General features: G+C 41.2%; 1 protein-coding gene across 2 annotated transcripts in view; it reads right to left on the minus strand.

Annotated features, from left to right (window-relative positions):
- The window catches only part of tmem104 (transmembrane protein 104), a 79,083-nt gene extending 66,294 nt beyond the window's left edge, over nucleotides 1-12,789 (minus strand). The window contains exons 1-6 of one of the 2 annotated variants that reach the window (XM_005469081.4): nucleotides 12,650-12,789; nucleotides 12,422-12,560; nucleotides 11,698-11,771; nucleotides 9,696-9,817; nucleotides 7,138-7,219; nucleotides 2,337-2,433 (exon numbers count right to left, since the gene is read on the minus strand). In XM_005469081.4, coding sequence (XP_005469138.1) covers nucleotides 2,337-2,433; nucleotides 7,138-7,219; nucleotides 9,696-9,817; nucleotides 11,698-11,742 — 346 coding nt within the window. In that variant the 5' untranslated portion in view covers nucleotides 11,743-11,771; nucleotides 12,422-12,560; nucleotides 12,650-12,789. The remainder of the gene's footprint in view (nucleotides 1-2,336; nucleotides 2,434-7,137; nucleotides 7,220-9,695; nucleotides 9,818-11,697; nucleotides 11,772-12,421; nucleotides 12,561-12,649) is intronic. The other variant, XM_013269816.3, reaches the window with a different exon arrangement.
- Nucleotides 12,790-13,075: the final 286 nt, after the last annotated feature.

Below are 13,075 nucleotides of genomic sequence, written 5' to 3' on the forward strand. Positions count from 1 at the left end.
AAGCCGTGTACACTTGTGCACTTCAAAAATTCATTGTATACTGTACCTTCTTGCACGTCTCTGTTTCCTGTGTGTGTTGTTAGAAATCAAACTAACTTTAGGAAACAATATGCCAAAAGCATATTTACAATTACTTAAGACCGTTTTTAATTTCTTTTCTTTAGACCAAATCCCCTGTACACATATATGGACTCAGAGGATGAGCAGCCTACAAAAAAACGGTTTCCCCAGGCCCCTCGAGTGAAAATACCAGGTAATAAAATACTGTCTAGTGTCTGTGTACATATCTGTGTCTGACACGAGGAAACTTTTCTGACAAGTTGTCTGTATTCTTAAATACTTAAAAAATTATCTTTTTCTAAACAGCCCTCATCACTCCACAGTCTGCCCCCCAGACCACTGATAGCAACCATCATAATGCCACACCCAGCTTCCGGCACCTTTCGCCACTCCGGCACAAACCGACACAGCTTTGCGATCTCGCCAGCATGCAGAGTCTGATGTCTTCCCTATAGATGGTATGCTTTTAAAAAAGCTTTAAAGCTGCATCACAATGTCATTGTACTCTTATCTAAAAAAAATCCCCAATTTATACTCCTGAATGTCATCTTGTTGTGATTTTTTTTTTTTTTTTTTTTTTTTTTTCTGTAGATTCCAGAGACTCTGTGAGGCCACTATTACAAGGCAAGTTTGAAAATCTTGGAATTTCACAGTTTACATGGTATAACAAATATATGTGACAGGCAAAAACTAGTAAACACTTTTAGCAGTTACAAGAACTAACAAATGAATATCCAACAAAAGGGAATAGAAATACATTGTACTGCCAATACTTTGGTTTATTCTTTGTATGACTTGAAAATCAGGCTTTAGGGAAAACTAAATGACATGTTTCTATCATCAATTACATGAAGTAAACACACAAGCACTTGCATACACATTTAAGACATGAGACACGCTAATTCCATCTCATAAAATGTGTCTATAGGTGAGACGCTTTGCGTTGATTGGTGCTGCTGGACCACACTGGAGGTGCGAGTCCGCCGTGTAATGGTTTATGCCATTACAAAGGAGCTGGCCTCTGTACTCAACTGGGCAGGGGAAAAAAAACCAAGGACCAGACAAAGCAAAAAAGGGCATTTAAAGAGACAGCGCTGTGCAGATGCATATTTGGTAAGTTTTAACATTTATTGTAGTTTTATGAGCCTAAAGTGAACAATAAAGGGATCAATTGATGTGCTGGGTGCGTTTCACATTTCCTATGTCTGGTTTTTGCTATATTACTTTGTCTTTCTTAATAACAAGACTTTCATGTCCGGTTAATCTGGAGATGGAGTCTTTGGTTTTTGGCTTGTTTTGTCCTCGGGTTGTACACTTTGTACAGCCCGAGGACCCCATGTTTTCTTTCTTTTTTTTTAAAGGATACACGTGTATCCTTTAAAAAAAAAAAACGGCACACCATGCTAAGACATATCACATTTTCAGCTTATAGCTCTTTGGGAATCAAATGCGGCAGTTTGCTGATTTCCGCCTGGTGACTTTCATGTTTATCAGCCTAGGAGTTTACATACTTTCTCCCTGCTGAAGACAATTAACAAGAGCTTATTCATGTGCTCTAATTCCCTTTTTTTTGTCTTTGTTTTTTTGTGTGTGTGTCTATTTTTGTCCTAGATGGCCTGGCGCAGCAGGTAGGGGCGAACTCTATGTCTGAGTTGGTCTTTGCTCAAGCAGTCCAGAAATGGCTCAGATATGCTCCAGATCGTACGGGTGGCGCGCAGGACGCACATCATCCATCCCCATCCCGGAGTAAATGATAAAAAGTGACGTGAAACATAGAAATGTAAATAGGAAACTTTGTCTTTTAATAAAGTATTTTGCAAATGATACATGTCTATTGACCTTTTTTGTTTTTGTTTTTTTTTTTTTTCAATAAAAAGCAACTGTGCGAAAGAGGTGGAAAATCAATACCATAGCTCAACAGTGTTTCAATATCAGAATCTGACATTGTTTCAATGTCAACAGTGTTAGAAAATATAACGTAGAATCAATGTCAGGTTTCAACATTGATTCAACATCAAAACCTGACGTTGTTTCAACGTTAAAAATGGGTGCAAGAGTGACGTTGGGTCAACGTCACACTTCAACGTTGCTTCAATGACGTCGCCTGATATTGACTCAACATTGTTTCAATGTTTCCTTGCTATCTGGGAAAGCCCTCGGTGAGCGTATTTGTAGAGGTGAAACCTTACAACGAGAGAGAAAGCCTGAACTAAGCGTGTGGTCTTGATGTAAGACTACATCTTCTTTCCTATTTCTCTAAAGAGAGCGACACTCACGAACAGACAAGATGGGCCTCGTCTCCGGCTCCGATCGACCCCGGCACGTGACCTCGTCGTCGTCTGAATACTCGGACGTGGAGTCGCTGTTGTCAACCTGTTGAGGACGACAGGAGGAAAGCGTGACTTCCTGTTTTCCTAATTTCTAAACACAAACAATCAGCAGTCAGCTGACGCAGAGGAAGGTAACATCTGGAAACTACAAGCAGCAGCTGGGAAACCCCGTGGAGGATGGAGGCAAACGCGTGCCCACAGATTCTCTGCAGATTAACGTCGATTATGTGTCGATGACGGTCAGATCTGTGCGTGAATTAATGAGTGACAGAGGAACAAAGAGCGGACGAGCAGTGACGAACAGCAGCTACATGGCCCGCCTTACAGCGACAACCACAGTTTAAACAAGAGTTCAACAAACACCAGACTGCAGGATGTGAAGCCCGCCTCCATCTGTGACAAGTCGTATTATTAAGTTATGATTTATCTTTGGACAAAACCAGCAAGCTTCCTTTTAAACGATGGTTAATTCGTTTCTTGGACTCCAGCTTTAGCCTCACCTCACAGGTTTTAGGCTGTTTTCACACCGACAAAGTTTGTTTGCTCAGGTTCAAATCAGTGATTTTTGTAAACTCATACATTTTTTCTGTGGTTTAATTTGTTTTCAATCTCCAAGTAAGCCAAAATCTTCGGTACAAACATTTAATCTGCCTATTGGTCAGATGTGTTGGGGGCAACAAGAGTAAATACAGGAAGAAGGACAGAGACCACCTCCTCCTTCACAGCCTGCACCTGAGTGTGATCACCGTGTTTACAGATTATAGCATCACTCGGATCACCTGACCCTCCTCCTGATGGATCCCAGATCTTAAAATTAAATGTGATCAGCTTCTCTAAAAGCTTCTGCAGGTTGTGTAAAAAAAGAATCTGTTTCAGATTCTTTCATACACTAACGGGCCAAACATTTATTATCCTTCCTGAAACTCTAGGACATGTTAATCCAGTTACACTCCTCCTAAAACACCAGCAGAGGGCAGCCATGTCTCCCAAACACCCATTAATCAGAACATCAAGTGTCTGAAGATGGAAGATGACCTGTTACTTGACTTTAATACCTCAGGTAATAAAAAGTAATTGATTGATAACAGCTGGTTGTGTCTGATAGTTTTCCTTGCCTTGAAAATGAATCCCTTTGAATTCTTAAATGTTCAGACAAAAAAAGACATTTGAATGAAACCCTTTTGAGGGTTTCACAACTGAGCCTCCAGTGCACTGCCCGACTGCCCTGCTGGTGAAATATTTTAAGCTTTGGTATTGAACTGGTATTTAATGGCAGTTGGTGGGAGCACAGGTGGATTCAAGCAACAACATTTTTGTGCGGAAATATTTTGGCGTAGCACCACAAAAGAGCCGTGTCCTCAAAAACTGTACTTCAAACTCAGTCCTTCTCTAATATATAAAACACTTTAACCTACAAAGTCACAGTGACGACAAGCACTACGTACGCTTCATCATATCTCCTCGTCTTAGCTTTCGGGAGACGTTCGTTTGCCCCGTTATCGCTCTCTCTCTCCGCCTTTCTTTTCATCACTGTTAAATATTTTTCCATTTTTCTTGAGAGTTTGTTTACTGCACTTCATATCTCCTTCATATCTCCTGCTCTGTGCTGTGTGTGTGTGTGTGCTCAGTGTAAAAGCCCTGCCACCTACCGTAGTGGATGTGCAATCACACTCTATTCTAGTACAGCAAAAAAAGCATGTTCCCCGTGATCACACGCCCCCCCTCTGACATCGCGCCCCACTGTTTCAGAAAGCCTGCAATAAGGGATCTGTGTTGACTTAAAGCTGGGAGAGTATGGACTTTACACCTGCTCTCATCATTAACCGTCAAAAACATTTAATATAAAGAGGTTAAAAAATTAATAAATAAAAAACAGAAATATCACAGCTTAAGATCAACTTATATCCATCCACCAATTATTTTTAGTGAAATCATTTAACAATATGTTAACTGGCACTCATTCTCTCTCCTTTTTCCCCATTCCAAACCAGTGGACAAAGGTATGTCCTGTGTTCAGTGTTAGAGTTTAAATACAGTGCACAAGAGAGCTGAAGGATGGAAGCAAGAGTGAAAGGAGAGGTTTACAAGACAGAAGTGAGACCTGCTGTGATGTGTGGTGTGGAGATGGTGGCACTGGGAGAAAGACAGGAGACCGAGCTGAAGATGTTCAGATGGTCATTGGGAGTCAGCAGGATGGACAGGATTAGAACAGCTCAGAGTCAGAGAGGCTGAGAGGGTTTGGACATGTGCAGAGGAGGAGGCTGGATATACTGGACAAAGGATGCTGAGGATGGAGGTGCAAGGAGGAGGAGAGGAGGAAGACCACAGAGAAGATTCATGGATGCAGTGAAGGAGAAGATGCAGAGGGTTGGTGTGACAGAGGAGGATGTGGGGACCCCTGAGGGACCTACTGCACGAACAGTTGAAGATGATGTCATTATTCTGTTAGCTTAGCACCCGCTGAATGACCGAGGCACTGAAAAATGAAGCTGATGCCAAAGGACAGTGCATATAAGCTTTCTGGGGTGTTTTTAATGCAAATATCTCCCCTGCTGTGTGCTCGGGTGGATGAACTTCATCAGTATTTATTTAGCGTGTAGCTTGGCACTAATTAGCAGGTGTCTGTGTCGCCACCTCTCATTCAAATACGGTAACTGTCAAAAAACCAATGTGGTGGCGTCCAAATCAGTAGCGCCGAGTCCAAAATCAATGGGTGACATTTTCATAAGTGACGTCCAAACATGACAAACATGCACCGGTGCAAACTAAAGAGCAGGTAATGGTGACTGACTGTTCTCTGGTTTTTGCTAAATAAACTCATTTTGAACCTGATGTTTTGTTGTTAATAGGTTTCACTCATGCAGAGGGAAATAAAGTGTTGAGCAGCTCTCCCGTTTCCATTAGATGGAGGGAAAATGCTGAGCAGTACAGCAGCCATGAATCACGGCTGAGTGTTTGAGGCTCAGTTCGAGCCGAGCTATTGTCCTCGGGCTCATAACTCCTCGACTGGAAACCCACAGGCATTAAGCAAGATGACTTCTGTACCCAGGGAGAAACAAAAAAGCAAAGGCCGAGCCATTTGGAGTACACAAAGATTTTTTTTCTAAGGCAAAGTAAAAATGATTTAAGACTCTGTTGTTTCCTCTGGTAATCAGTATCGTTCTACACCGACGGCTTCATCCAAATTGGGTTTCTTATAGACGGGTGGCAAGAGGCGCATTTCACTTCTGCTAGGATTGGGCAATAAAACAACAACAGCCCCCTAAATAAAAAAATACAGCTTCCCTTTTAAAAGAGAGAACTTTCAGGCTTTAAACTTTAAATATTCTACAGTCAAGTGATTTTTACTGGGAGTGAAATGAAGACAGTCACCGGATCTATAAAGAAGGTCCAAATGTCCGTGTGGTGATAAACTTCGGCTCAAATAAGGAAGACGTCAGCCGTGTTTAAAGGTCACAACCCTCTAAAGTCAGACTGTCGTTCTCAAACAGCGCGAGCTTCTTTCATTCTCGAGTCAAATGACTGCACAGTACAGCGGACACTTTAATCTTCAGAGCAGCGCTATATCACAGTTACAAATTTGACTTGTGTCTGCTCAAGTAGAGCCAAATCCTCAATCTAAAGAGAAGAGCAGGGTTCCTGCTTCGTGTCAAAAGTCTAAATGGATGCAAATATCCAGAAAAACAGAAAACAGATTCCTGCAAGACGACAAAGCCCGACGCTACAGTTACACTACAGGAAAGAGTGGTTGTAGTTGTTGCTACAACCAAAATCACTGCAACCGTAATGAACTTGCAGTCTTGTTGCTTTTAAATGGGTGCTGAACGCAACAATAACACAAAGTTTGTCTGCTGTCAGTTTGAATGGTAATTACACGCAACCTTTCTGTAAAAATAATGCAATAAACGTAACAGGGGGAAAAAAAAAAACTGTGAAAATCGCAAATCTGTTGCCATCTTCATCTCCGTACGTAGATTTTTCACATCCACTGACTGCACTCAGAGTGCAGCCAGAGCCTCGCAGGTCGCTGCAGTACGCTGATCAAACTGAAAAATGGCACAAGCGCTCGCCAACTTTGCAATTATACAAGAATAACTAGAATAAAAAGAGCTGGTAGCCAGTCGAGTCGAGTTCCCTACTTCCTACCTAATTGAAAGCGGTCGCTGAAGGTTGAAGGTGTTTCTCACTCAAACTCAGGCGGATCAACTGCTAAAAATTCAACGCAATCACTGAGTAACCACCAATTTCTCCTAGTCGCAAGGAAGTTCCCTCCTGATTTTACTTGATATGACTGAGACATTACTGGCTTTACATTATGCAGACCAAATGTGCAAGGAAGCGAACGCCTCCTCTGACTGCTATGTCTCCCCGTTTCATCTCTGGTGTCTTTTACTCTCAGTGTTTACTGTAAACATTTTACAGCTTTATCGCTGTTCAAGTTCTGCTGCTTCAACATGTCAGAATGAGACCTTAACCAGAACTAAGAGCTCGAAACATCCCTGCACTGCTTTTAAACACTAAACATTAAACATTACTTTCACCTTGCTGCAGGGTCGCAGCTCTGTTTGGCTAAGTGTCTTATTAAACTCCCCCTGACAGGGAGGAACATTTACTTCTTCAATATTTGGTTTGTCTGACACACATCCTCACAGCAAACGGAGAGCGATCTGTCCAGCACACATCTTATTAAAAAGGATATTTACATATAGAGTAAGAGCCTGATCCTTCTGACACTTTATCATCTCACCTCTTCCTGCTCTCTCCTCTTCCAGCGCAGCTGAGCGTTGGCCGCTGCCATCACCTCGATCACGAAAGTGGTGGTCATGTAGCTGTAGAGGAGATGATAATCAAGTTAACAGGTCATATTTTTAATGACAAGGAAAAAAAAGACAGTCTGATCCATTATCAAATGCTGCCGAAGGTTTTCCACAGTGCTTTCACCAGCAGAAACCTTCATTTATTACGCCTCCGCAGGCTGGCGATGAAAGGAAAGCACCAAGTTTCTGTGTATAACAAATGAGGGATTTGTGAAAGCTTCAGATTAGAAGAAGTTTAATGAAAAATTTGTTTAAAAAAAGGTTAATATTTTTAGGAAAAGCCTACACTGGGCCTTACCTTATAAACTTTCTATATTAGCAATGACAGATTGCAGAGTTTGGATGTAACATTCCCATATTTATGCAGGTTTGGGTGTAATCCCAACTCTGAAAAACTGATCCAGTATCAGTAACATTTCTTTCCATGTCATTCTGTGTTTACTATTCCATGTGTCTGCAGGTATACACCAGCTACTAACATGATGTGGAAGAAGCAAAGTTTTATACACATTTATTTGGTCCTTATTTCCCTAGTGCGCCCCCTATAATTAAAATCTCTTATTCAAAGCACACTGCCAACAAAACAAAAGGGTCCAAAAGCTACAAAATGAAGAGACAAAAATGAAGAAAATCAAACCAAACAATTACAAAAAAACAAAAAAAACAAAGTCCAGCTCAGGAATAACACGCTTGGAAACTCTGAGCTCTTCCATGGAGATGAATTTCAGCTTTAGTGTGTTCTGCAGATTGCTCCCTGACCAGGGTGCACAGTGAGTTTGTTCTAACAAACGGTCACCAGAGAAATATATTAAAATATATACACAATATAAAATATTTTATACTTGGAGTAAAAAACTGAAAGTTCACAACAAAACAAACCAAGAAAAAAATAAAGCGATTCCCCCTAAAACAGGGGTGTCAAACTCCAGTCCTCAAGGGCCAGCATCCTGCTGTTTTTGAGATATCCCTGCCCAACCTGCTGCTGATTACCTGGATGAGGTGTGCTCTGCCAATAAGAAGCTACAAGGCCAGGTTAGTTGGAAAACAAGCAGGACAGCGGCCCTCGAGGCCTGGAGTTCGACACCTGTGCCCTAAAACATACTTTGGTGTCTCTGAGCCTGAAACTCAGAGCGCTGATGTCATCACAGTGATTATTTCTTTTTATTTCTCCACCTGCTCCTCTCCGTGTGTGAGGAGGTGCATTCAGCAAAGACTCCCTGTCATTGATTTATTGATAAATCCCAATTCAGTAAAGTTATACTGAATTTTTTCATTTTTTATTTTTTATTATTATTAGTTGGGTAACCAAACCCTGATCCGACCTTGCACAGAAAGAATTACGTCCAGTGTATTCTTCACTTCCTGACTCCAGCTAACTGGAGGCTAGTTGGCACCAGAAGCTACACATCCAGGTCCAGTGTGCTGAACTATGAAAGCTCCCTGCTTCCTGCACTTGTTTGGTTTTTTTAAATAAACTTCAGCTCCCTGAGTTACTACCAACAACCACTGAAGCAAGCCGTGCTCCACGCCACAACGCTTTTGTTAATTCAATAGTCTTTATGTATTTTTTAAATCAGATATTTTTCTACATAATATTCTAATTTTAGGGGCAGAGTTTGGCACGAAACACTCAGACCTACAAAAGAAATGATCATTTGAAAACTCAACATGACTGACCCTGCACATATTGTGCCAATAAAGGCTGAATAATTGCAGTGCATGAGCATGTCTTTAATAAACAGTGCTGCAATCATTCGGCCGAGCTACTTCTCACTCTGTGGGTTCACTGATAGGGACCAAAGGAAGTTCAGTGTCATGAAGTCATTTGAATGAGCACTTCTCATATTTCAGCTACAAGCTCCTCTCTCTTGCACTTAACTACCAGCATGCATCTGAGATGTTTAGGCTACATCTGTAAATGGAAGATAAAAACAAAACAAAAAAAACAACAAAAAAAAACAGGGCTGCACGGTTTCACTTGATTACAATTTTGGCTTCTCTCGGTTAAATCAAGATAACTGACCAATACTGAAGGTAAGTGCTAGAACATAAAGCAAATCAAATCCACCTGCTGATGTGCCTGCATGAGCCAATCACAGCTCCTCCCTGCACCGTGCAGTTTTATGTTTCCAGTAAACAGTCTGAACGTGTAACGCTACATTAAAAGACGATAAACAACAAAAACCAGACAAGAAACAAATCGAGAGCTTGTTCCTGGAAGCAGCTCAATCTTTCAGATTCAGGGCCAGCGATGTTAACCACGAACAAATTACAACCGGCATAATTGGACACACCAGTGTTTTTAAAATGTGCTGTGTTATTAGTGAAAGAGGATGTAAAAGGCGGCCTACTGGGTGGCAAATATCAACCAAAGAAAGAAACCCACGTTTACACTGTTCCCTGTGAATGCCAGACAGAAAAACAAGGCGGAGGTGGAAGTCAGTGACTATTATTTATTTAACTAAGGTTGGATCAGAGCAACACTCACCTCATAAATCCTAAAAAGGTGATGAGAGCCAAGCTGACCACCCACCCAGCTCGAGCGAAGGCTTTGGGCATCGTCAGAGCTCCAGTCCCCACAATCAGGTTGAACATGTACACCAGCCCCACCTGGAGAGGAAACCACGGGAGGTAAAGACATGCACAGGTGTGCTCCTGATAAATACTAACATAACGCAACCAAATCCCCCGCACAAGCTTTTTATTTCACCTCTCTGCTGACCAGATCTCTCTACAGACATTCCATTATTTTCTACTATTGTGTGATAATATTAGAAAATATTATTAGAAACCATTCATGGTTTATTTTAAGCCTTGTTCCCCAAGTGCAAAACCTCAGGCACCACAGTATCAGGTGCTCCTTGGCACCCGGGCTGATACACATCAAGCTACTTGGGTGGAAGAATGGGCCAGTGCCAAGGGAGACAGTTGGGCTTAATTGGGCAGCACTTACACTATCGGATAGCTGAGTGCTTTAATCATTCAAGGCTTTTACTTCCTGGAAAAAGAAAAAAACAAAAACAGAAAAACATCTGACCAGCAGAGCTGACTCTTTGTGGCAAAGTCATGCTGAAGTAAGCAAAGTCAGGGTATTACTAAGTGAGCTGTCAAACTGAGTAAAGACGCCTGACGTGACAAAAAGAAGAAAAGAGGATGTAGAAGGATCTTTTAAGCTTCCTCTTTTTTTATCACTGCACTTTCACACATAAAATTTCTTTTTACAAGCAGACTTGATGAGCTATTTTCACTAAAAGTCATCTCAAGACCCTTCGTTTGTAAGAATATTAGAGAGAAAACCAACAATGAGATGATCCCCTGCGAGCAGCACTTGGTGACTGTGGAGAGGAAGAACTCCATTTTAACATCAAGAGACATCCAATAGAAGCAGGATCAAAAATGGAGCATACAGTGAACATGAACAACAACTAGTAAATATAACTACAAGCCTGCAGTCTGAGAGTGAAGTTAGTACTCTCACTGTGATATTTTCAATCAACTGAACACTTTTCAGAGAGCTTTTAGGACAGCCTGATAATAAGGAAGTACAATAGTCCATTCTAAAAGCAACATGGATACATTTCTGAGGCAACTTGACACAGACGTGTCCTAACTTTATGAAGTATTTAACGTGGTTATTCAGCTCACAGGGTTCTGGGTTTCTGAATGTCAGGGGTTCACTCTCAGGCCCTGTGACAAGGTTTTTAACCCTCTCTGCTTCAAGGTGCTTTGCTCCACTGCACTGTCGTGTTTAAGTGACAAACAAAGAGAGGCACATAGTTCAAACAAGTGAAAAAGGTTGACGATAAAGCAACAATACTGCAACTCCAGCATTTTCAAAGAGCCCCGTCAGGTGGTTAAGCATGTGCCTGACCTTAAAAGGAGCTCTGACAAAGACAACAGCTGCAGCTTTTTAACCTCAGCAGTTTCAATCTGTTATTTTTTTATGTCAATTTTTCTAAAATTTGAAAGATCATTGTTTTCCAGTCTTTGGTTCCTACAGTGACACCATCACACACTCCAATGTCCTCTAATTTTCTATCCAGGTCAAGTATATCATTCCCTGGCCGTCATATAGCTGCTGTGTTACTCTTTCTTTGAAAACACTTTTAATTAAATTAAACTATCAGCACTGGTTTTGTGTTTAGGTGTCCTTACAACCAGGACCATTTTTTTTAGCTCCTTTAGTGACTAAATGCATCAGCTGCTTCAGGACAGAAGTGAGGAGAACACAGCCACGCTTGGAAGTCAAACAATTTCCCTCAATTCTCCTCTTTTCATTGACAGGAAAGCTGTGACTAAGACACCTTCCTTTGTTTCCTTTAAACATCAAATTACAACCAAAAGCAGCACAGCATGGCAACCTTTATGTGTTGAACATTAATCACCCTTTCATGTGTTCATAACAGTGTGCTTTAGTAGGAGAGGCTGTTTTAAACCAGCAAAGGTGTGTTTCAAATATTCAAAGAAACTCCTGCATGCTGGAAACTTACAAATGGAGAGTAGGGCTCTCCTGTGTCTGTAATTCCACCTGCCATGGTTGGTGACCCTGGTTCTCACCTCTCACCTGGACAGAAAGAAAAAGCAATCAGGTAGCTTACGAAGCCTGTTGCGTTACTGCCATGATGATAACAATTATCTTCAGTTTTTAAAAAAGGTTCAAGGAGTAAATAACAAAGAGATTATCATTCGAAGTGCTAAATCTGTTCTTACTTGCATGGAAACAAAAACCCGGTAACTTATCGTGCAATTTAGTATTTACTTTAACAATTCCATGAAGTATATTGGCACAAAATCCAACTCGGGACATTAATTAATTTTTAGGAGCTGCTTTGTAATTCGGCAGAAATATGACGCCTAAATCTGAAGGTATGTGTTCAGTGTCACATGTCTTCTTACAGCTGTCACTGACAAAAACTGTACTGCCATGGCCACAAATATGACCTACTCAATGTTTGTAATTCAACACGTTAAGTATGTGTATCTTTACTGGCCACTTTGCCTTCATTTAGTTGAGTTTATGTAATTTCAGTGAGCTCATATTTGCATGGCAACCGCTCCTTCGGGAAGCATAACGTCAGACCAGCACATCTATCACGTACGAATAACAGCATAAAATAATTACTAATAAAAAGAGATAAATTCATCAGGTCATCCTGCAGATATCTAGCTGCCACAGAGCTGTCATTACTGGAAATGAAAATAAACACTGCTCACCTCCCTCCTCTCAGGTTTGTGTTGCTAACTTAGCTGCTAAGCTAGCAGGATGCTCGGGTTCAAATCCTCACTCGCTACCCGAAAAAAGCTCACTTTTCCAGCTCAGCCAGCACGGACTGGTTCGCCTTTATGTGGCAGCCTGGAAGTCGGTGTAAAGGGGAAAATAAAAACACATTTCCACAAAGAAATACGTCTCTAACACGGCGCTAACTTCAGCAGTAAACTAACCGAAACAGCTGACCTGCTCCCGCACGAACCAGTCAAAATACATCTATCTCTGACGCAAGCACACATTTCCTGATTTTCAAAATAAAGGCTTGTTTACCCTAGTTGCAAGGCAGCCCGTTGGCTGACAAAATAAAGCTTTTATTTTGAACATTTTGCCCCATCTTATTATCGTTAACTTGACGACCCTGCTGTAAAATCACGGTTGAAATTTGACTCCATGTTTTAGAGTTTAATATCACATATTATTTATATTTATTTTTTACGGTAACCTTTAGCCTATTGTGCATCACGTTTTACAAATACATTTGATAAATTTGTCTTTTTGAATTAGCCACTATTTTTTACCCGCCTTTTCGGACTGTCAGGGTTATCAATATGAGCGACCCTTCGAGCGGCATGTACACGTGTACATGTCATATGACAGGC

Source organism: Oreochromis niloticus, linkage group LG4, assembly GCF_001858045.2.
Source record: "Oreochromis niloticus isolate F11D_XX linkage group LG4, O_niloticus_UMD_NMBU, whole genome shotgun sequence".
Classification (NCBI taxonomy): Eukaryota; Metazoa; Chordata; class Actinopteri; order Cichliformes; family Cichlidae; genus Oreochromis; species Oreochromis niloticus.